This window comes from Crotalus tigris, unplaced genomic scaffold (genome assembly GCF_016545835.1).
Source record: "Crotalus tigris isolate CLP2741 ecotype Arizona unplaced genomic scaffold, ASM1654583v1 scf7180000024338.4412243, whole genome shotgun sequence".
NCBI lineage: Eukaryota > Metazoa > Chordata > Lepidosauria > Squamata > Viperidae > Crotalus > Crotalus tigris.
In genome coordinates this window covers 3323497-3348769 of record NW_024100508.1, presented here as the reverse complement: position 1 = coordinate 3348769, position 25273 = coordinate 3323497, and the positions used below count along the sequence as shown (strand labels likewise).

Below are 25273 nucleotides of genomic sequence, written 5' to 3'. Positions count from 1 at the left end.
ACCCATCCGTACCCGGTGCTTTCCCTAATTTCAATTGTTGAATTGCTGAGGCGATTTCCTCCTTAGTAATTAAACCATTAATTTCATATTTCTGATCCTCAGTCAGTTTAGGAAAACTTGCCTCAGCTAAATATTTATTTATATCTAACAGTTGTACATTAGTAGATTTGTATAGGTTTTGATAATAATCCAAAAAAGATTTTTTAATTAATTCCTTCTGAGAAACTAGTTTACCCTTATAATTTATTTTCTCTATTATTCTCAGTCTCTGTTTCTTTCTTAATTGATAAGCCAACCATCTCCCCGGCTTATTAGCATTACAAAATGTATTTTGTTTCATAAATAATAAATTGGTTGCAGCTTGATCTGCTATCAACATATTAAATTGTGACCTTAATAACTTTACAGATTCTTTAGTACTTTCATCAGAAGGATTTAGAATCAAAGCCCTTTCTTTTAGTTTAATTTCATCTTCAAGTTCTCTACGTTTCTGAGTCTGATTTCGCTTATAAAAATTATTCATTTTTATCAAAACACCGCGCATAAATGCTTTACCTGCATCCCATACCATTGACATTGAAGTCCCCTTATACATATTCAAAGCAAAATAGTCCTTTAAACACTCCTTTAGTTTTTGAACATTCTTCTCTTGTCTAAACAAATTTTCATTAACTCTCCAGGATCTTCTTTCCTCTTTCTCTTGAATCAACTCCATCCAAACTGGACTATGATCCGTCAGTGATCTAGGAAAAATCTTTACATTCTTTACTTTATTATACAAATCCGTGGTAATCAAGAAAAAGTCAATTCTTGAAAAAGATTGGTGTCTGTCAGAAAAAAAAGTAAAGTCTCTCTCCTCTTGATTACGTTCCCGCCAATAGTCCCTTAATTCCCAGTCTTCTTTCATATCAAAAAAGGCTTTAGGTAGCCTTGCTTGTTTAAGAAAAGGAGAGGAACCTTTCTTATCCCTTTGTGTATCTAAGACACCATTCCAATCACCCATTAATACCACCGATCTATAATCAAGCAAAGTTATTTTTTGGTGTAACTGTTTATAAAATTGTTCCTGTTGTTGATTTGGAGCATAAAGTCCAACTATAAGTACTTTCTTACCATAAATACCAAGTTCAATCATCACATATCTCCCCTGGGGATCTGATTCTACCAGACAAGCTGGCAGGTTTTGTTTGACATATATAACAACTCCCCCTTTCTTCCCAGGTGCAGGAGATATAAAATGAGATCCCAAACGAGCATTAACTAAATATTTCTGATCTTTAAGTAGAATATGAGTTTCCTGTAAACAAATAACATCATTGGTATGTTGTTTCAAATAATAAAAGATTTTTTTCCGTTTCTGAGGAGAATTCAATCCATTAACATTCCAGGTCAAAAACTTTGCCATCTCCCTTGGCACGCAGCCTGGAGAAGACACCATCAAACTCTGACAGAGCTGCGTGTGTTGCATAACTCTTGGGTCTTGCTCCTCCCACCGGCGGTGATGCACTTCCAGGAGAATTCTCTTTGGGCTCTTTTTTACGTTGCTCTTTCTCTTTACGCTTATAAGCTGCACGAGTCATCCTCTGCTCTTTAGCCTCCATTTGGCGTTGCTTTGCCACTTCTATCATCCCTGCGGAAACCAAATCTAGTGCCTCAGATTGCTGCTCAGGTTCCTTAGCACTCAAAGATTTCCGACCAGATGAAGTTGAGCCTGCACTCAGGACCGAAGTATAGAAATCTCTAGCTTTGTCAACTGTGTTCAATCTGTAACGTGTCCCAGCATGGCTCAAAACGATACCCATCGGAATTTCCCATCTGAATGGCATCGATCTAGCTTTAAGCTCATTGGTTAAAAAAGCAAAGTCTTTCCTACTTCTTAAAATTTTAGATGGGATTTCCTTTAGAATGATGACATCTTGGGCGGCAATCTGAAATCTTTTGTTGTAAAAAGCTTGTATAATCTCATTCCGCAGGGACTTCTTTGTAAAGTAAATCACCACATCTCTGGGCAAATTCTTCTGCTTAGCAATCCAGGAGTTGAGTCTATAAATTTTTTCTACTTCTCTCTGTAATTCTCCTTTATCCATATCCAAAGCCAGCGCCAGATCACTAAGAACCACCTCCATCAAATCTTGATTCATATCTTCCTTGAGGCCTCTAATCCTCAGAGCATACTCCATTTGTCTGTATTGAAACATCAAAATATCTTCTTGTGAGGAGTCCACCTTCCTTTCCACGTCTTGAATTTTGTCATCTAAAGAGTCAACTTTGTCTTCCACTTCCTCAAGCCTTGCATCGAGCTTAACCACCACAGTAGCCAAACCTGAAACAGCTGCCAGTATATCTTGTCGTAATTCATTATTATTTTCTTGCAATTTAGACTTTATCCCCGTTATCTCTTCTTTGAGATCAGATTTAATTTCTGATTTAATCTGTGAAACAAATTGAGTCATTTCCTCTCTCATTTGAACTACAATCTCTCCCATTATGCCTCTAACCTCTTGCACTGAAAGTCCAGGTAGAGGAGGGGAGGGTGGTGGCTGAGCCGGTGGTGCATGTTTAGATTGTTGTTGTAGCTGTGCAGTGGAAGTTATAGGAGAAGAAATAACCTTGGGTACTGAGGAAGGCTGCTGCCTCTTTGAAGCCATTTTAAAAAGCACAATTGTCACTTCCCTTTCCCCTCCAGCCAAAAAGGGAGGAGGAAAAAAAGAAAAAAAGAATTTTTAAAAAGAGACAAACTATAATCATTAAAAGTCCAGAATAAATCCCAAGAATAAGTAATAAAAGAACAAACAATTCAAAAAAAAAATTCTAAGCCAAAAGCAAAAGCAAAAGCAAAAAACAATCCTTAAAAAGGGAAAGTAAAACAAAAGAGAAAGGAAAAAAAAAACTCCGACACTTTCAAAACGCCATCTTAAGTCCTTTCACTAGTATAACAAAGAAAAGGAGGAAAAATAGTAAAAATCAAAAGATAAAAAAATAAACACCTAAAATATAAGAAAAAGTCCTTTAAACTGCTCCGTCCGTTTAAAAATTACTCACCAAAATGCTGTAAACACGGAGATAGAAGCGGCGGTTTCTTTTGCTTCCAAGGAAGCAAAAACAGCTGGGAGGCGGAGATCAGCAAGAGCTCCGAGGGAACACTCCTTTCACCCCCTCTAGAAATAAATCCAGAGGGGGTTCAGGGGTTCTACCTCTACTCTTGCGTTCTCTATCCCTTCCCTTTGCCCGGGAAGGGATTTCCGAGCCGCGGGCCAGCTGATGCGCGCTGCGCTCCGCGGCTCTGACACTTCCCCAGCTGGACGGCTAAAAGCTAGCCGCCATCGCCGTCGCCTCCCACCGGAAGCTCAGGATCTGTCCTTTTTGTAAAGGGGGGCGGATGTCAACGCTGCTAATATTGAATATTCTTGCTTTGACAAAATATGCAGAACTATCTGGTATTTTTAGGGTTAATTCAGATGACAGAGAAAAGGGAGGGGAATAACAACAAAAGCTGGGAAAAGGAACGGAAGTGAATCTCTGCCCTCTGGGATAATTGGAAGATGTGACTTGTGACTTCAAGATAAGAGAGGGGTTTAGCAAGAAAAGTTAGATGCCAGCAAGAGGAATTCAGATTCTGGCATAAACCTCCATGATGTGCCGTCAATTTGTAGCACTGTTAATAAAGGCTTTAGGATAAACATGCCTGAAAATCTTTGAAGTGTTTCATTAGTCAGAACCATGACATCTCCATTTAATATATCTAGTCATTTAGTCCTTTAACTCTTTTATCCATTATAATTATCTAAAACATTTCCTTTATCTAAGCCATTTCAACTTTTTTATATTACTCATATCAAGAAATAGAATAAAAAAGGGGAAAAAAGCATATTATATTATTTAGGGGATTCATCCCTTTTAGAGTGACATACAGTATATATTCCAAATATTTTCTATTTCTTTAACCATATTCAAACAAATATTTCTTTTTAAAGTATTCTCTCTGGTAGGTCCCATCATCTACTTTCTTGATTTGGTCTTTTTCCTTTGCTCGGAATCTTTCTTAATCAATGTATTTTGCTGAATCAAAATATTTTTCCATATGTTCATAAATAGTGTAGATATAAAAGTAAATTAGATGAAGTGCCTTTGTACAGGGCTTCTGCCTTTCCATGTTTGTTGAAAATCTGTTTATTTTTCTTTCCACTTCTCTGATCATTTCCTTACTCTCTGATGTTCCTGACATCTCCACAGTCCATTTTATCCAATCTGATTTCTTGTCCTCAGATTTATTTTGCAATCTTAAGGGATAAGATGTTTTTTCCAATTCTTGCGATTTTTCCCCCCATTTGGTTAACATCATGTTTCCTTGTTTGCTTAAGTTCCATCTTTAAGTCTCTATTCTCAATTTTGTATCTATTTATCTATTTTATCTGCTCCTTCTCTGTTGTTTTCTGGGAATTTTTTTTGTAGAGTTAACTTGGAAATAGATTGATTTATATTTTCAAAGTTATTTTGGATTTCTTTGTGGTTTAAAATCATTGTTGTTTGAATTAGTTGCAGTATACTATATATCTCCACCTATGAAGTATTTATGTTTTCTTCATATGTTCTTTTTACATGTCTCTGATCCACGATGGCCAAGAATTTCAGTTTTTCTCTTCTTTTATTTTCTCTGCAAATAGCTTTAGAGTCCCGATTAAATAGATATTTGTAATCCAAATAGTACAAAAATTTTTTTTTTCTGAAATGTATAATTCTCTTTGTCTACAGCCCAGATTATTGTCCCTTTTTTTGTCAGAGCTTTGAAGGTCACAAACACAGATTAGCATTTCCCAGGTTTTGCCAAGTCTTATATTAAAGTCATAACTGTCATAGTCTTCATCCACCACTAGGTGTCAGCATCTATTTGTTTTCCAATTTTCAAAATGAACAATTATCTATAGAATGAGAGTCTCAACAATTTTAGATATATTCAGATTTGAGTTTTAAATTTCATGTTTTATATTTGTTTCACTTCCATATATTTTGATCCTCCATAAAAAGCTTAATTCACCACTTCTCTTAGTATAAGGGTGGGGCAGAAATCCTCCTCCTTGCCTTTTGGAGGTATTTTGCTTCTTGGGGATCTTTTCCAGGAAATTAAATATAGAATAGAAAAGAGAAAATCAAATTCCTCACTCAGTTTCAAGCACACAAAACCGGAAGTCCAGGTCAGAGCTTTTTCAGCTTTTAAGCCCAATTGGTCAAATGCTGCCATTCTTTTGCAAAACCAAAGGATCAGAAAATGAGCAATGATTTATATGATTTTATTGCTGTGGATACTTGAGAATTTACATGAAAACATGATTCCCAAAAGATTCTATTTAGTGATTGGGAAGTGGTGGTTAATCTGGGATCCTTTTTAGGCAACAGTGGGACCCGGGTGTATGGATATGTTTATGGGGTAAGTGCATGACTCCATATGAGCGTATTGTAAATGCCACAGAAGTACCAATAGAAGAGAATATTCTAGCACTGATGATGTTACCTAGCTGGGTAATGAAACATCTGCAAGAAGACAAGCTCAGAGAGCATCAAGGACCCCACTGTCCCAGAAGTGGGCAGAAGTTGAAAGATATTCAGAAATTGAAAGATATTCAAAAATATTTGGAATATTCCATTTTAGAGTCAGAAAACTTTGCACCTCACCCTAAAACAGGCCTCCGTTTTACTGAGATTGTTTTATACTGAAATTAAATGGGACATGAACACTGCAGCACTATTTTGAGCATTTCTTACTCCAAAGGCAGTCCTATTTGAGTCTAAAAAAAAGCTTACTGCCTGGGAATATATTCCAATGTAGTTGGATATGGTTAGGGATATAGAAGAGATGTACTAATATGTTACATTTTCTGCTCTTAACTTTTTCAAAAGTTTTCACGGGGGGGCAGGTTGCATCTGTATTTCCTGCAATAATGTTTTGGATCCAGTCAAGATGATCAAAGACCTTGGTGTAGACACCAGGCTTATGCGGTTGGGCACAAGGATAGTCTCCCTAAGATACAATGCCCTGGAATTGTCCATTATAGATGAGGGGTCCCCCAGAGTCATGCTGTTGAGAAAAATCAAACATGAAACATTACTACCGTATCTATGAATGGGAAGTGGAGCAAACAATTCGCTCCCACCGTCCATTTACATATAGCCCCCAATGTTTCACTTCCATGTTCCCCAATCCAGGATCCTTGTAGAAGAATTTAACTCCTTGAATTCCCCCCTCCAGAATCACCAGTATTGGGAAGTCTGGAAATCTAGACACCTAGAAGGCACTTGAGTTAGAAAAAGCCGTAACTTTGTATGTTTCTACAAGATGCCTTCAAGGCTAGATCTCTGTCACAGCTTTGAAATTTGGCATCATTTCTTTGGGAGTCTGTCTTAAAACGGATCATCTTACCTTACATGAATCTTTGCCTCCTTCCAGGATACCTGCACACAATGTTCTGCTTGTCGCTGGCAACCCAAATTCTGGGTAAGCTTTTCGACACACCTCATAATTGAGTAGGTTAATGTTAGCACAACGAGGGACATCGGGATAAATCTCTGAAAAAAAAAATAGGCAAAATTCTACCTTTCACAATTTATCACCTAGATGCATAGAGCTGTAATTTCCATTGTCTCCAACCTGTGGAGCTGATCTCATTGCCTGGGAATAGGAAGTATTGTCTTTCAAAACCATTCAAAGGGACTCCTGGGAAAAACAGATTTACTTAAATGTTTATTGTGAAGATATTAATAGGTCTTAAATCAGCTAATGGACATTTGAAGGCTTCTCAAATTTCTCCGGCACTCTACGCAGACTGCTTTGTTGGAAAAGTGAGGCTTTTGCTAGTTCAAAAGTCACAGAACTGATCTCACACCCCTGGAGATGACCTAGAATGGGGGTCTCCAAACTTGGCAACTTTAAGACTTGTGAACTTCCACTCGCAAAATTCCTCAGCCAGCATACTGAAACTTCCATATGTGAAGATGAAGTAGACGCATAGGTTTGTATTGTGTACAAGAACAAAAAACCAGGAATCTTGTCCAAAAGATCCCTTGGGGAGGACAGATGAGATGGAAATAAGTGTAAGGAAACAAAAGAAAAATGTCATCTGAATCAGACAAAGTTGAGCCTGAGAATATGGAATAAACCCCAAACCCAGCTAATTCACAAATCAAGAACTTTCTGGATAAAAAGGGTTCCAAAATCTCACCCCCTCCTCGAGTCATCTTTGGATCCACAACTTAGGAATTTCTGTCCCTCTAGCTAGTGCCTGGCAGCCTAATTGAGAATGAGGTGTCTAAACATGGATGGGTGCATGTGTGGGTATGAGAAAGAGCAAATTTACATTGCAAGCAGTAAAGTTTTGCTGTTACTTTAAATTCACTGGGTCTCCATGTATTCCAAAAATCCTGTAGTTAGTTGAAAATTATTTATGTGAGTCATTAATTATACAGCATTAATTACAGCTCTTGACAATGGCTGTGTGACTTGTCTGCTATAATTACACCTATTTGGTAGAAACCTAGGAAGAAAACAAGGTGGGCTTACAATATCTACCTACCTTGACAGGCTTGAATGTGTGGATGACCATAAGCCAAAGCTGAGAGCACACATAACACTTCCATGGCCTTCCTAGCAATAGTACTTAGACCTATATACTGCACTCTCTGGGTGATTTACAATATCAGCATATTGCCCCCAACAGTCTGAGTCCTCCTTTTATCAACCTCAAAAGGATGGAAGGCTGAGTCAACCTTGAGCCCGGTCAGGATCGAATTCCAGGCTGGGAGCAGAGATAGCCTGCAATACTGCATTCTAACCACTGCACCACCAGGACTTAAAAGGAAGACGTCCTCTGTAACCATCCACAGAGATTTTATATCCATGCAAGGATAGACCATGTTTTTGAGTTCATATTTGATATTTTGAGAGCAAGTGGTAAATATACTGTGAAAATATCCTCCCTGGGATACTTCTGCATTTACAAAATGGCCATGGCCATTCACAAAACACCCCATTATTAAAGGTAATGAAGCCAGGCAAGACTGCCATGTAATGGGACTTTTCTGATTCCCAACAGCACTGCTATAAATAAACCTGACCCTATAGGGTTTTTTTTTCAGCTATACAGCATGCCAGTTCCTTACTTATTTCTTTTATTCCTTGTGGGTGTGGAACTGATGAATAAATGGAATCTTAGGGAATCGCATTGTCCATCCACATTCCAATATTCATGGGTGACATAGTGGGACCCTAGACCTAGTTGATGTTACATCAAAAGCTGGGTCTGAGAGTATAGAAAGAGATCCCTACCTTTATTAGGTGAGATTCTGCCCCATCCCATAACACGGCAAACTGAGCCCACACTGGGAGGGCTGGAAGGCAAGTTGAAAGGTGCAATGTGTTCACTGTTGCTAACAGGGCTGTCCAGCCTGATCAACATGATGTCCTTGTCCCAAAGGGTATAGTTTTTGCTACTAAGACAAAAGAACTTCTCCTTTGGGACTCTTGTCTGCTCATCCTCATTTGGTACCTTTAGGCTATGCACACCAAGGTCTATCTCCATTTTTTCCCTACAAGAAAAACAACAAGTTAATAGCAATGACTTAAAATAAACTCTATATTACTTGGGATGGTCCTTGACCTCATTTTGGCCCTCAACCAGGATTGTTAGTGCCAAACAAGAAAGGGCCATAACCGACCTTCTCCAATGGTGTTTGGGGGGGGGGGGGAAACCTGCCAGAAATCTGGAAGATGTCAGAATCCAATTATATTTCATCTTTAATCATCAAATATAGAAAACCCCAATTCTGCCTTCTCTGGATTCTGCCATAAGAGGGAGAGAAGGGGGAGAACAAAAGGGGCTTTATGGCCCTCACTTCCTTCAGTATACTTCTAAGGAATTGAATGTGTTTATTGCAACCTCAAAGAGTTTGAATGTAACTAGCACCAAAGAACCTTACCATAACAAAGGGGGCTATTTACCTTTCATGTAGTTTATCTGAAGTCTCCATCCAGACGGAAGAAAGGAACAAAGGGGTGGAATTGTGATGCCTGAAACTATCACTGGAAGGGGGGTGATTGGGTGGGACTGCTGGGGAACACCTTAAAAACTTGAATGGGAGAGCTTGGACCCCAAGTCCTGTCTAGCACGCCTGCAACCACTTCTTCTTAATAAAGGATTCCTGTTGGAAGAATTATTCCAAGAGTTCTGTCTTCTTAAGATGCAAAGTGGGGTGGTTCCTTACAGAAGAGTTACAGTCAATGTCCTTGATATCTGGGTTCACTCAAGAAATTCATTCAAGGTGATTGAATAAGCTATTTCCATTGTTTATACAAAATCCTGAAGCATGAATTCACCTGTGTGCTGTTTCGCACTCAGAAACCTCAGCATATAGTATGAAACCATCTCTTTCTTGACTTGGATGTGTATTGTGTGAATGCTGCATTTATAAATGATAGATGACTGTGTTAAAGATAGAACCCATGTGGTTACGGTACTAATGTTATGACTTTGTATTGCACACATCCTCTCTCAACCCAGCCTATCTCAAAGGATGGTGGGATAGATAAAGACGAACACAAAATCTGGATGGTGCCCACTCTGCCCTTGTTTAGAAGAGGTATTAAGGTGTAGTGCCTCACCCAGGCCTTTGATAAGGGAGAGAGAAGCCTCTCACCTCATCATCTTTTTATCTTTTATGTTTTACTGATTTTTTTAAAATTTATTTTCTTACGGCAAACCTCCAGAGTCAGGCACCATATGGTTAATATTTTCTGGTTAGTTGCACAGTCAGTCAGATATTTAGACTGGATTTGGCATTTTTATCCACCTATAAAGTACTTCCCAAGGACCTGGGGTAGGTAAATTGTGTGGTTACATGGTATTAAAGGGATTGTCACAGGATGTTCCAAGTAAGGCTGCCTTTTGCAATTGACTGTGGTGATTTTGTCAATGTTGATGGTATTCAGGTAATGTTCTAGATTTTGTTATTCTTGTTATTATTATATCCCAGAAAAAAGGAAAGATATGAATACTATGGTGAAGAAGATGGAAATTTGACCATAAATATAAACAGCATTGCTCAAGATATGATTATGCGGAGCAATAACAGTAACAGCATAACATTCATTCAAAGTGCACAGAGAAGTCACTAAAAACTAGCAGAAACATTATTAAAAAATCTGGATATCTAAACACAAACTCCCTCAACCCTTCCACATTCTGTAATGCCCTCACCTGTCACAATGTGCAGCAGTGAGCACCCATTCCTCGTTGAGCAAAGTCCCACCACAGAAAATCCCGTCAGGGTCATACAAGGCTACAAGGAAACGATGTTCATTTATGTTAGATTCATCAACTCCAATGACCAGTTCAGAAGACTTTTGTGCTGCAGAGAAACCAAAAATGTTCAGTGTTTGGATGTGGATAGAACAGAATCGCTTTTATTCGTAGTGTTTCTATCAGTAAACTAATTTTGGAGGGTAACAGATGACTGTGGGACACACAGCATCAAACCAGTAGAATAAAATGGATTATTTGCAAATCATATATATGCTTATGCCCAGGTAGGTAAACTACCTGTGAATCTTAAGTGATTAATATGTGTGTGTGTGTGTGTGTGTGTGTGTGTGTGTGTGTGCTTCTTTGTAAAAATAAAAGATGCCGGAACTCACACATGTCGTACAATCCGCCTTGCCTATACTACAAGGTTCCATCCAAAAAAGGTGCCAGAACTCTGTTCTGGGCGTTCTATGACAAAAAAAGCCATGCACACAGACACATTTGAGAAAGGGCATCAGAATTTCCTTTTTTAACGTGTGCCGATGTGTTCAGATGAGCTTCTAAAAAGGATGGACATTTAGAAGCATTTGGTCCAGAGTCTGATCTTGCTGTATTGCATTGCTGAGCCAAATATATGGCCTCATGATGGGGAGAATAGGGGGCAGAAGGAGTGAAAGTGGGGAAGAGATTAATGAAAATGGAATTTACTCTATGGGAAGTTGGTAACATTAGTATTTGGTTCACTAAAAACAGTTTGAGCCAACATTGATGGCAGTAAAATCCCTGCATACTGGTTTTGATATTTGTTTCAGAAGCAATGACCAAGATATTACATGCTGTATCATGTAGCAAATCTAACAGAATGGGAGCTAGATTAAATCCTACAGATATATTTTATCAGTTTGGACAAAAATCAATGGCCATCTCGTACACCATTTTTTAAAGACCACCTTAACACCTTAAAGACCCCTTCCCAACTTTTTTTCTCAATGCATCTTATATTAATTAATAAGTTATCTTCCTCTATTGAAGTCAGTTGCCAAATAAATAGAAACACGAAAGGAAGCTGACCATATTTAGATTATATATTTTTAACTGGCTAGTTTTGCTGATATGAATAAATGTATCAATTTATACTATCATTGCAAATACAGCAATGGTCTTCCCCATTTACACCAATTGGGCCTTCTTCGCTCACTCTCAACTTGTGACCTGCTTATACATCTACAGTAAATAATTACATACAAGTTTACTCCTGTAACTGGAGATTTAAACCGAAAAAGACACCTAAAGCTCCGTCCACCCCTTGCTCCATTGTCCAGACTCTTACCGTAAGAAAGCTGTAGTATCAGAAGGTTTGCTAGAACTCTGATCAGCACCATAGCTTCAAATCTGCACGGCAAGCTGTTTGCCTGGAATTTAGAAATGTGGAAAATTTTTCGCAAGAATGCACTTTGTTCTCTTCCACTCTGAAGCAGAAAGACAGATGGGGAAAAAATACCACTTTCTCACCGGTAAGATCCCAGTCCCTTACTTAAACTTGAGATACCGTATCAATCTAATCAGATAACCCAAGCAGCGACTTCTTGATCAAGCAGCACTTTATTTGACCAAATTAAGTAGCTGGGTGGCCAACAATCTGGAACACTGGCAGAGTCACATCCAGAAGTGTCACGTCTCAGAAAGTTTTTAGCATTGCTTTAAACACTTCGTTAGCCAATAAAAATCAGACAACAGAGCCATTACATCCTAAGAAAGACATCATAAGAAAGACACTCCCTTATTCCCTTCATCCATATACATGTATATCCCATCCATGTACATGTTACCCAAGCTTGCATGAAATTTCTATGGTGCAAAAGCGATTCCAAAAAGCAAGAAAGCAACAGTTAGACTAAACAAATTCTCTTTGTTCCAGAATCCTTCACATCCTTATGTAACCTGGCTCTATATCATGCAGCCTGAACAGTGCTGGGATTCAAATATGTGAACAACTGGTTTTCTGTGTGGATGCCGTTTCCGGAAGTCCATTCTGGGCCTGGGCAACAAAAAATTAGCTACCGGTTCTGCCAAATTGGTGCAAACTGGCTGAATCACTGTATTTGGATGCGTTGTAGGGCAAAATGGTGGATACAGGGAAGTTCTTTTTTTATTTTGGAGACCCAGGTGTTGGACAATACACAGTCTTGTAGATTCTTCAGGCTTATACACAGTTCTGTTTTAAGAGCTCTTCTGGATCCTAGATTAGATGCATTTTGAATTTTTTTTTTCCTGGTAGATTTCCATCGCTGTGTCTGTCAGTGGTATAAATAAGTATACTCATCCCTGTGCCCTTCTTTTTGGGTAAGTAAATTACGTAAGTCTGGCTAAAACATTTGGGGGCAAAGGAAGACACTCAGTAAAAGATCTCTCCCTTTTCAGTGGGTCAGCCATGAAGGGTCAGACCAAAATACTTTGGAGTAAAGCACTAGAATCCCTGGCATATTAATCATGGGTGTTGCAGTTTCAATCCATCCGGGAAACAATTGATTACCAACTCCACACCGTCAAAAACCTCCATTCAGAATTGTATTCAAAATATTTCTTGTCCCTCTCTTTCAGGACATAATTGAGAAGCATAATTGTATGGAAGAGTTACAGTTCTAACGGCATCTCTCTTATTGAGAAACAGTGATCAAAGGAATGTCCTGTTCTTTTGCAGGTTGACAACTGGGATGAACTTCAGGAAAATGGCTGTTTTCCAGGCAAAATCTGATAGCCTTTTGTCTGCCATTGGCTCCCCCTACTCAGGATGTTGCACTGCTGAGTCCTTTCTATGTGTACATCTGAAGGATTGTCTGAAATGGCTCCTGAATCATTTAATAGTACAAAATCTTGGATATTACCCATTCTAATAAAATGCATAGTATCCATGCCTGTGTTTATCCTGCTAACTCAGTTAATGATTCACAAATATCTTCTACCACATGCTTTATCTATGGTAATGTTCTCAAAGAATGGGACAGATGTCATTACTGTGGTATATGTGGTGCTTCCTCACTGGACCCCTTTTAACAAGATAGAATCCTTTCCATTCATTGCATTAAATAGCTTATATTTGCATGGAAAACTTTGTAGCTGCCTGTATGGGTGATAACAGAAATTATTACACCAGGGTCAGCCATTTCACACCTGCTCATTTCTTAGTTGCTAATCCCATGTTCTGGGCTAAGCAAGTACCACGTGAAAAATGTACGTGGGTACATGGTCTTGATTTCAACATATTTGAATAGCCTCATATGTTGCCTCCTCTTATCATAGGCAGCCAGTGAACACAGAAAGATCTGATCTTGAAAAGGGCATCAGATATCACATGGGCTCACACATTGTGTTAGATTACTATGTGTTTCTTTGCAGGCTAACTATTGAGCAGGTTAAGCCAACAACTCTGTTTTACGAAGAGGAGACTCATGGTTTAAACAGTTGAGTGAACATATCACCCAAAACTCAAGTGTGCCTGGCTGAGGAATTCTGGGAGTTGAAGTCCACAAGTCATAAAAGGGCCAGGTTTGAAGACCTCAGCTATATATCTTTCTAGCGGAAAAAAAGTGTTTGGGTGCTATGTCTGGTGTTGTGTATTTTCTATATACTCTTAAAGGCAGTATCTACTAGAGAATCAGAGGCATGTGTGTTGTGATGGCACCATACAAATGAAATACATGCATGGTAGTGTAAGGTCCCAGTCCCTTACTTAAACTTGATATCCTTACCAGTGACCAACAGCTATTTTAATCTAATACATTAATATGCCTTTCCGTTTTAAAAAACCTTCTGATAACAGACTGGAGATATGGTTTCATCCTTAAACTTTACAGCAGATAAGCTGTATTTTAGCAAATCAGTTCTAGATATATATTCTAGCCTACTGAAGAGAAATGATATATATGACATAAGGCCTCAGAATGATCACATGTCAAGAAATTGGAAACAGATACTTTATTCTGCAGTTCTGCTTGCTGGCTTTGGCTTAAAATAATAAAAATGGGTGTGGTTGGTAAAATAATCAGATTAATAAACAATTAAACATCTGAACCTTGAACAGATGACTAAATAAACATCTTGCTTATTTATTACTTCAATCTAGATGAAGTTTGAAAGAAACTTGCATCTAAGCAGCTCCTAAAATATTAGAGTTGAATAATGGGAAGAAAGCAAATGTTTTCATTAATTGCTAGTTATGTCCCTTTAATTGAGGTTACATGCCACATGTAATACAGTGTGTGCCCCTTACTTTAGTATTAAATACTGAAGATTTATATACATTAGCTGGCTTCAACAGCAGCCTATGCTCAGACTAAAAAACAGATGTTGTGTTCTCACAAAGAAAACAATTACAGTATATGAGGGCTTCACTTGTGACTGACATGATAAAACAGTGGCTTCCCACTGATGAGAGTTGGACACCCCCTCCCCAGCCCAACAAAGAAATAATCTAGGAACACCCCAACTAAACTGGGTCAACAGCAGCCTGAGGCTAAAACAGCAAACACTTGACACACACAATGAGGAACCAGCTAGCAGCAATCAGGACACAACAATAAAAGTAATTAACACCTTTTAGGCAAGAAAAAGGAACTAACAATAGTCACAAACCAGCAAATCAAGAAAGACAAATTTTAACTCACCAATTAGAAATGGTAAGTTTGTTACCAATCAGAAATGACAAGTTTGGAAACCACAAAAGGGTATAAAAACCCCTGTTTAAAGATCACTCTGTCTAGCTAGCCGGGGACTTGAGCTGAATTGTCACTCAACGCTGATCCTCGAAATAAAACCTCTTTCTGGTAGCTGGCTTCACAATCTATTTCTTCTGCGCTGCACCGTCAAGGGGAATCCCGGCTGGAAGGACCGAACGGGGGAGTTCCTCCCAACAATCTGGTGACCACGAAGGGACATCCAGCTCACCCAGCCACTGGACCGGGCCCGGAAGAGTCATCACCCAGCCGGCAGTGGACACTTTGATCCGTGGGGAAGCCTCTTCGGACCCTGCCCGGTCGGCATCGGGTAGTAAAGGGAGTTTTTGAGTCTTACGCTCGAACAGCTACCAGGAAAGAGGGTAAGTGCCACCAAATTTAAATCTATTAGGTTAAAGGGTCTGGGGGAACGAAAGGAAGAATGCATGAGTGTGTGTGTGAGGCATCATCCTCTTATAATCAGCTGGAGCTCGCTCCCTCCGTGTGCCCTCTAGCCGCACCCCGACCTGCTGCTAGCTCCAGTGGAGCCGTGACCGGCAGAATTCGGGAAAGCAAGGGGGGGCACCGGAGCGTGAGACCTTCTGGTGAGAGAGGAGGACCGAGCGGACAGAGAAAGAGAGAGAAAACTCTATTCTGGGCAAGTTAGGACCCCTTCCATTAGTAAAAAACTTAAGCAGTAGCCCTCCCCCAAAAAGGGAGCGACCGCCTACCTCTGAGAGCAGGTGGAGGTGCCTATGGACACTGGAGGTCCAGGTGTCCGTAAATGGTGGGGTAAAGCCGGCCGGTGGAAGAGTAGCCCGTACCTTCTGAGGGAAACTGGAAGGTCTCTGCAGACCCCTTTTTGGTCTGAAAACGTGGAGGATCCCTCGGAGGAGCCCACGAACTCTGAGAGGGATCCAGAGAAGCTCCGTGAGTCCCCTTTTTTCCGGACTCACAAAATCGTGGTGGTAGGAAGAAGTCTCACAAGGAGGCTTCCGACGTGTAGTGCCCTTTAGCGGTCAGGAAATCCTGTTATAGAAACATGGGAGGTTCCAATTCAAGGGCAGACGTAGGTTTCCCGGTTGAAAGCTTGCTCGGGGCCTGGGACAGGAATCAGCTTCCTGTCCAGGCCGGGATGAAGAAGAAACGATTAAAGGAATTATGTAAGAAATGGGCTTTGCTTAAAGATGAAAATGGAAGACAAATTTGGCCCGATGGTGGTACTCTAGAAATCAAAACACAAAAGCACTTAGGTCAAGGATAGAACCAACCCAACTACCCTACTGGTATTGCTGGGCTGAACTATCCAGACAGAGAAACCCGGTTCAAGTTGCCTTGAACCCCCAGTCTCCCTTAGATCACCCTGAACCAACCTTCATGGCCCCCTTGTTGAACAGGCCCATACCCGGGCAACCGAAGGGCCAGACAGGACACCTTTTAACCCACACCCCTTTCTCCCCGTCCGATTTGGTTGTTTGGAAAAAGGATACTGCCACCTTTCGTGCGGATCCTCAAACCATTATAGAGACCATAAAGTCTATTGTAGATACTCACAATTGGATTTTGCTGCTTCTGGTCTTTCCTAGACGCAGAAAGGATCTGTTTAATTGGCAGAACCTGGAAAGCATGGGGGTTGGCCAGAGCACAGAACCTTTTGTTAGGGAAAAGGGAGAGAATGTGTGAAAATGAAATGGAATGAGTGAATGAAAGAATTGGATTTGGGCAACTAGCTGGTAAGGCCCTGTAAGCAATGCAAAGTTAGGAAAGAAGTCTCACAAGGAGACTTCGACTGTGTAGTGTATGAAAGAAAGACTTTGCTTAGGGCCTTGCTGGGAAACCAATTTGGCTAAATAAAGGTACTTAAAAGGGAAAATAAGAAATAGTGATTCTCTCTGTCTCTCTCTCTCTCTCTCTCTCTCTCTCTCTCTCTCTCTCTTCTCTATGCAACCACGTGGTATGTTTAAAATATGTGCCTTCCCTAACTTGAGTTATCTGAAATTTATGGTGGGAATGACTAGGATGTGTAAAACTAAGACTTCTGTTCGCTTGTCTTTGTGTATATGTTTGTCAAAGTCTGTGCGTGAGAGGTAAATGTGACTATTAACTGTTTCAAATCCAAAGAAAAAAGAATTTTAAATTCTGCTAGAAATTATGCTTAAAAATAAGCCACAAAAAGGAAATACCTCACTCTGTTTGTCTGGCCAACAAACAGAGTGAAGAAAAAAAAATTGTGTTTGTTTGTTTGTTTTCCTCTTTCTCTCTGTGTACGCTCAAGAACAGCCTTAAGTTACTAGGAGGGATTGTTTTAAGTTTATCTGTTGGAAAAGTTTCACTTGCATTTACTGTATGTGTTTTATCTATCCTTTTCCTGAAAAATGTGTGTCTGTCTACAAGAGCCTTTTGAAACTCAAGTCTGCTTGTGTAGGGAAATAATTTTTTAAAGTTACTTTTCGTATCCTATCACTTACTGGTGAAACTACTATGAAACTTTTCTGAAACAAATAAGCATTTTCTAAATTCTAAAATAATGTGGTCTATTTTAGAATAAATGTTCTCCTACCTCTGGAAAGTTGTACACCTTAAAATATTAGGCTTTTAAAATTATTTGGAGTTTTCAGCATTCTCAAGCTGCCTAGCATTTTTTTTTCCTCCTCTTCCTTTCAAGTTGTAAGTTCTTGTCCATAATATGTTGCAAATGGTCAAGTTCAAAGGTGAAACATTTCATTTTTTTGTTCCCCATTTGTCTGTGTTTAATAACTGCAGTATTAGTGCCCTTTTCAAACTGCCTGCAAGCTACCCCCCTTCCAATTCTTTTCCTATCCTTTGTTCTCCATACCTTTTGTCTTCCTCTCCTGGGAGAGTCCATCCAGAAAGGGGGGAGACCTTGTTCTTGTATCTTTCAGTCCTGAAACCCTCTCCCAAGCCTTTGGAAGAAGAACACACAGACCCAGATGCTGCCTCCATCCATTTGAGCCATGGAATTGAGTTTTGAATCCAGCCATCCACTAAAAAGCCACCATGCAATCTGAGTGGAACATCTTCCCAAGTCCTACCATTTCCCCAGATGCCTGAGAGAGCTGCAGAAGGAAGGATTCCTGGTGCCATGTGAAGCCTCAGAAGAGAAAATTAGACTGTGGGGGGAGGGTGGAAACTCATTGTAAACTTTTATTTCTTGCCCCATTTGTATTGTAACAAGCCAGTTGAATGTATTATTGGAGAGATGGCACTTGGGAATATGTGGCAGAACAAGTACTGAACACCTTGGACTTCTATCTGGTGGGAGGGAAAATTGATCCAGAATGTTTGTATTGCCTGTTTTGTAGAAATAGCTGCATATGCACACATACACCATTCACACCATTCAGAGTCTATCCCCTCCACCTACCTTCAGTAAAGTTCCCCAGGCTGATTTTTGCTCTATTGCACCAAAGCTTTGTGGGACCAACTTCCAACAGATAACAAGGGGGAGGGAACCAAGCCCCCTCAGGTAATTTGCAATTTATATGCCCTGACTAAGGAAGCAACAGGAAAAATCCCAAACTTCAGCCCTGAATATCTTGCACTGTTGGGCTCCGATTGGGAGTCCTAGAACTCATTATGTGCAATTTAAAGAAAATTTAATAGCCTGGCAGTTGGGCATTACAAACCTGGATGCACTGAATTAAGAGCTAAGGCAGGAAACAACCCTTGAAACTGGGCAGCCAGTGGTCATGTACTAAGGAGAACCATGGCTGTGAAGAATTTTGGGGGGTATGCAAACCTGACTGGAAGCTAAAGGTGACATCCAACATTTAAGAGAACTAGCACAAAACATTGGGCACAACCAGTCATCCTGGGACCTTTCCTGGCTCTTTTCATGGTTACCAGACTTCCATTGGTTGAAAATTCTTATTGGTAGTATAATCACAGTCATAATAGGTGGAGCCCTCCTTTGTTGCCTATGCCAATTAATTCCTTTAGGGTTAAAATGCCTAAAGGTCTGCACAACTCCCATCAGAAGCAAGGGACAGAGCAAGAAAACATCTCTCATGATGTGCCAAATTGATCACCACTACCGTATATATGAACCAGTTGGGCTAATCACTGATACATCAGTAATAGCCCAAAATGGGGGAATTGATGAGAGTTGGACACCCCCTCCCCAGCCCAACAAAGAAATAATCTAGGAACACCCCAACTAAACTGGGTCAACAGCAGCCTGAGGCTAAAACAGCAAACACTTGACACACACAATGAGGAACCAGCTAGCAGCAATCAGGACACAACAATAAAGGTAATTAACACCTTTTAGGCAAGAAAAAGGAACTAACAATAGTCACAAACCAGCAAATCAAGAAAGACAAATTTTAACTCACCAATTAGAAATGGTAAGTTTGTTACCAATTAGAAATGACAAGTTTGGAAACCACAAAAGGGTATAAAAACCCCTGTTTAAAGATCACTCTGTCTAGCTAGCCGGGGATTCGAGCTGAATTGTCACTCAATGCTGATCCTCGAAATAAAACCTCTTTCTGGTAGCTGGCTTCATGATCTATTTCTTCTGCGCTGCACCGTCAAGGGGAATCCCGGCTGGAAGGACCGAACGGGGGAGTTCCTCCCAACACCACCATTCACCAAACCATAGTTACTGTCCCATTCCATTTCAAGGCTACCCCAGCTTTTGTGAGAATTCCAGTATTAGAAATTCAAGCTGTTTTAGCAAAATTAATGCAAAAGCAAGGAAAAGAATTAATGTTGGTTTTTACATTCATTATAGAGGAAGGGATTACAAGAGAGTAAGAAGGCATACAATAGGGAGTAGACAATGATTTCTGAGCAGGGTTCTACTTAGAATAAGATATCAGGGGTGATAGAAGTAAGGTCTTTATCCTGGTTCATCCAAGCCCGGAATAAATAAGCAAACATGGTGACTGCTTTGGGAAGAAGGTTACAGTTTATTGCAGAAAGATGGTTCTTCAGGAAAGTGCAGAGGAGAGAGAAAGGGAGCACATGGGGCAGTAGGCTTTTATACCCCCTCTAGCCTTGTTTGGAATAGTTTCCTGTTCCTGTGGCATGAACCTTGAGGCTGTTTCTGAGTGTTTGTCTAGGCCTTGATATCTGTGGTTTAATTCTATTATATCCTGCTTCCCAGGTGATGGGGCTAATGACTCCTAGAGTTTGGGTGGGGTATGCAGATCTTCTCTTTTGTCTTCTTGATTGCTCTGGCTTCAACTTTCTGATGGTTTTACATCTGCATTTGTATAGGGCTAAAGTCTTGCTTGGGGCAGAGAGATAGATTTGGGGCCAGGTTTGGTTTTAAAAAGTCCTTTTGAGGAAAAATATATTTTTCTGCCCTTTTTTTTTATTATTGAATTTTTTAAAATTTTACAAAAAACAAAACAACCCACCCCCAAACCTCCCCAACCCTCCCATTCCCTCCCCCGACCTTCCCAGAGCTGAACATAGGCTTAAATAAAATTTCTTCAAATAATCTTAAAAAAAAGAAATATAAACCATGAATAAATCTAAATATTAAATACATTAATTAAACAAACTATAAGATAATTAACAATAATATATATATAAAAAACATAAATACCAAAAAAATAATACTTAAAAGAAAAAAGAATAAAGAAAAGACAAAAAAAGATAAGAGAAAATATAATAAGAATAAAAATAAAAATAAAAAAGGAAATAAAATCTATAAGATATTTTAAATATAAGTTATTGAAAAACTAAATAGTATTTTTTAATATCTAACTTATATTGTATAAAATCTATCCATTTTTTCCATACCGCAAAATACTTCTCCTGCGATTGATCCTTCAAAAAAGCCGAAATCTTTGCCATTTCAGCCAGGTAAGAAACTTTAAGAAACCACTCTTGCAAAGTAGGCAAAGATTCCTTCTTCCAACATTGCCCTACCAGCAGCCTTGCGGCTGTAATTAAATTTAACATCAATGTGGTCTCTTTAGTATCACAATCAGTAACAATACCTAACAAAAACAATTGTGGGGTAAATTTTACCCTCCTTCTAAAAATTCTTTGAATATTCCACCATATCTTAATCCAAAAGGCTTTTATATTTTTACACGACCACCAAATATGATAGTAAGTAGCATCCAAACAACCACATCTCCAACATTTAGGCTGTAAGTCAGGATACATACGAGACATTTTTTGTGGATCAAGGTGCCATCTGTAAAACATTTTATAAAAATTCTCCCTTAAGTTCTGGGCTTGTGTAAATTTGACATTCCTCACCCAAATAATTTCCCAGGTATCTAGTAGAACTGGTTCACCAAAATTTTGTGCCCATTTAATCATACATTCTTTAATTAATTCTGCCTCTGAATCCAATTCTACTAGCACCCCATAAATTCTCTTAATATGAGTTCGTCTTTGGTCTTTTACTTGTTTAAGAAAATTTTCATCTTCTCTAAGTAAACCCACATTACGATCTAACTTCCATCTATCCACTATTTGTCTATACTGAAACCATGAGTATATAATATTTTCTTGTGCTAGATCTTCCAAAGATTTTAACTGCCAATTTTTACCATCCCATCTAAGTAATTGTGCGTAAGAAACACCATCCATCTTGACTCCTCTCCTTATCCCCTCTATCGCATGCCAAGGTATAGCCCATAATGGGATTTTAAAATCACTTCTATAATATTTCCTCCAAACCCGAAATAAAGAAATCCTTATAATATGAGATTTAAAAACCCTGTCAACTTTTTTATTAAAAATTAAGTAGGCATGCCATCCAAAAAGTAAATCCCAACCCTCCAAGAGGAGTATTTCTACATTTGTTAAATTAACCCAATCACTAATTATTGTTAAAACCACCGCATCATGGTATAATTTCAAATTCGGTACCTTGAGTCCACCTCTCTCACAAATGTCTTGTATTATTTTAAGCTTTACTCTTGGTTTTTTCCCTGCCATTTTTCTGCCCTTTTTAATATTTCTTTCTCTGGGCTAACTTCCATCAGGGGCAATCCTGTATTAAATTCTTTGGGAAATAAAATTGCCATGGGGAAACCTGATCTTTCTCCTAAGGAAATGTCTTTTAATAGTTGACATTTTGAAGCACCTGATTTCATATTTATTTTCAGAAAATGTCTGAATCCATAAGAAGCAAGATAGAGAACGACAAAACAGCTCCATGTGACAATAGGTTCCCCAATCTAAATTAGACATGGGGCTGCTGGCAGAACTATCTTGGTTAATATAATTGATGCAACTCCTCACCTCTCCAAAGTTTTCTTAGGTGAATCCACTTTTCCTTACCCATCAACTAGCAGTCAGTAGTAGAGAATTACAGCATTTTGCTTTTTTTTTTTTTTCCCTGAGAACTGTCTTGTGTTTTGGAGAGGTTGATCTCCTGGGCATGCCTTTTTTTTTTTTTTTAGGAGACTTGACTTAGGTCATAGTCTTGTGGAAAATGCAAGGAACTTTTACAAATTCCAGAGGGTTTAGCAGAGAGATTTATTGTGCAGGTTCAGAAGCAATGAAGACTAGCAATTCTAAACATGGAGGGCGGGTTCAGACTACAGTTTTATACTTTCCTTTTCTCAGGAACAAAGGAACACACATAGAAATCTACATTGTAATACATTAGGTTAGTTTCTCACAGGCATACAATGGACAGTTTTGCTACATACATTGTTTCCAAGTGTAATGCGCATTTGGGTAGTCACATATTGCTAATACAGCATTACTTCAGTAATTATGCAGACACATCATTTTTAGTGATTTTTCATTATTATTATTATTGTGCAATATTAATAGCTGAAATCTCTTGAGCATCATTTGAATGCTGTTTCAGAACCTTTCAGTTGGAGAAGCATCTCAATGTAGAGATTGTTAAGTAATGCTGGGCTCCTGCCTAATGCTTATCACTCTCCCCTTATCAATTTATCTGCTGTTGTTATGGAGTTGCTATTGCTAGCAAAACTTCCACATTGAAACTCCACATGGGTGTGCATATTTTCCTGGCCTGTTTCAGGTGTGCTTTGGCTAGATCCCCTAGAAGACTTGCCGTGGGACCCAGGCAGACCCATTCAGGAAACCAGCACTGCCATTTTTAGCAGCAGACACACCATGAAATATCCATCTAGGAATCTCTTCTTAGAGATTCCAAAAAAGACTGGTTATTTGCTAGAAAACAAATAATGTTCTAATTGGCAGACCAACCTCTCTTTCTTGAGGTTTGTGTAATGTGATTGTCAGTGGCTTAGCCTTAGAATTTAAAGCAGCCATTCTGATGTACAAATCAGAACTCACCTGATGGGCCAGCTGTGGATTGCATATCACACACCCTTTGAACACAGCAGACTCTTTAGCAGCAGATTGGAGGATATTGGTAGAAAACAAATTTGTAGCTGGCTTTACCCCCCCCCCCCCTTTTCTTCTGATCTCATAAATATTGCACCAGAACTCCTGTTGGTAGAGAACTCTGTTTTTGAACCTCTTTGCAGTCCTAACACAGTGTTATTCTTGCCTTGTAAGAAATGACCATATTTTTAGCCATGCTTTTATTTGCATAAAAAATGGGAGTATTTTGGGATGGGTGCAAGGAAGAAAGAGACTTTCTTACACATTGACTGAAAATATCATCTATTCAGATTCTTGAGAGCTTCTTTTCCATTTTTTTTCATATCTTACTACATTGAAAGAAACTGGGTGGGGGGCACTTCTTGCAAGGCTACTGGTTGCTTGGCCTGCCCATGTTTGATTTCCTTTAGCCATTGCTAAAAATGCAACCTATGCTTGTAGTCTTGGGCCATAAGCATCATTGACTGGGTTCGCACAATGCAAAGATCCAGGAGCTTAACTTTTTTTTTTTCTGGTTCAACAGATTTGCTTAGTTTTTGAATGGCCTACTGTGATGCAGCTTTCCTGGAGCTGGGCCAGACACTCAGTTTGACTTAATTTTATTTACATGAAATGTTAATAAAAGTTAAATATACAGTTCTTTTCTATTTGATGGCTTCTCACCTGTGCTTTAGATAACAGCTCTGCTAGATTGACCAAAACCTATCTTGGTCCAAGATTTTGTTTCTCACAGTGCCCACTAGATACTACTGGGGTACTCACAAGCAAGAAATGAGGGCATCCCCTGCACCTGATAGTTGGACCGTACTTCCCCCAGCTTGGAAGCATTCATGATTAATAGCCCTTACTGCTCCTGTCCTAATTGGGTCAAAAATCTACCCAAGATGATTATCGCTACGTTACATACTATTGAATTAAACAGATTAAGAACAATGTATTTGGTTTGTAGATGAAAGGAAGGGCCAAGGTAGACTTATCCAAGAATGAGTGCTGTTAAAGGACTGCAGAGGAAGGACTACCTATGATGGAAGCCGAGTTCTCAATAATAGCAAAATCAAACCTAGCTCAGTTTAGGTTACGTAATGATCTGATCTCTGTTAGCAATCCATAAATGGTAAGAACAAACGTCCATTGGCTTTACACATTGCATTAGGCGATTGAACAGGTTGGTTTGGTGATGGCTTCCTGACCTATATGAACCTAAGCAATTGTGAGCGTCATTGCCATCCTTCAGAATATTTTTTTCCAATTTCCCAATCTCGTAGTATCCTTTCCACCAGGTCAGACCTTTTTCTTTTCTTTTCTTTTTTGTAATTTATTGATTTTTTTTAAAACATAAATCACTTAATAATTGGTGAACAGTGTGTTGTCGGGGTTTACATTGGTAAAACAATCACTAACAATTGATTTCTATAATCCATAATCCACTTAATAGTTTTAATTGATTTCCTTTTAATTACATTTAAAAATTTAACTCTATTTTTTCCATATGAACCATCTCACACATTTACATTTCTTAAGGAATAGATAAAACAGTGAAAAAAAAAGAAAAAAAAGGAGAGCAAGAATAAAGAAACATAAAAAATAACATACTACTTAAAATATATATCCCTCCTAAGCTAATATATATTTGTTTCCAATATTTCTTATTCTTTTTAACCATAATTAAAAATATGTTTAATCTTTAAATATTCCATTTAATACATCTAATCATTTAGTCCTTTAACTCTTATTCGAAACATTTTTTATCCATGATAATTTTCTTAAATTCAATTACAATTAAATATCTAAAACAGGGGGGGGGGAAAGCATACTATATTATTTATGGGATTCATCCCTCTTAGAGTGACATATATATTCCAAGTCTTTTCTATTTCTTTAACCATATTCAAACAAATGTTTCTTTTTTAAGTATTCTCTCTGGTAGGTCCCATCATCATTTTCCCAATT

General features: G+C 38.9%; 2 protein-coding genes across 4 annotated transcripts in view; one reads left to right on the top strand and one right to left on the bottom strand.

Annotated features, from left to right (window-relative positions):
- LOC120300114 (snake venom serine protease 2-like) overlaps positions 1-25273 on the top strand; it is a 326022-nt gene that overhangs the window by 81531 nt on the left and 219218 nt on the right. The window lies entirely within an intron of this gene.
- On the bottom strand, positions 5657-12086 carry LOC120300130 (snake venom serine proteinase 12-like). Its single transcript, XM_039325746.1, has 6 exons — positions 11802-12086; positions 11620-11701; positions 10245-10395; positions 8318-8577; positions 6416-6561; positions 5657-6073 (listed from the first exon to the last, which is right to left on the bottom strand). Exons 2-6 carry the CDS (start codon positions 11669-11671, stop codon positions 6017-6019), a joined length of 666 nt encoding a protein of 221 aa, XP_039181680.1. The 5' UTR covers positions 11672-11701; positions 11802-12086; the 3' UTR covers positions 5657-6016.

Excerpts from the sequence above, each read along its gene's own strand:
- LOC120300130 (XM_039325746.1), bottom strand. The coding sequence starts at position 11,671 with ATGGTGCTGATCAGAGTTCTAGCAAACCTTCTGATACTACAGCTTTCT. Across the intron at positions 10,396-11,619 it reads GATACTACAGCTTTCTTACG|CACAAAAGTCTTCTGAACTG; the intron begins GTAAGAGTCTGG and ends GTTTCTCTGCAG. Across the intron at positions 6,074-6,415 it reads GAGGCAAAGATTCATGTAAG|CATGACTCTGGGGGACCCCT; the intron begins GTAAGATGATCC and ends TTTTCTCAACAG.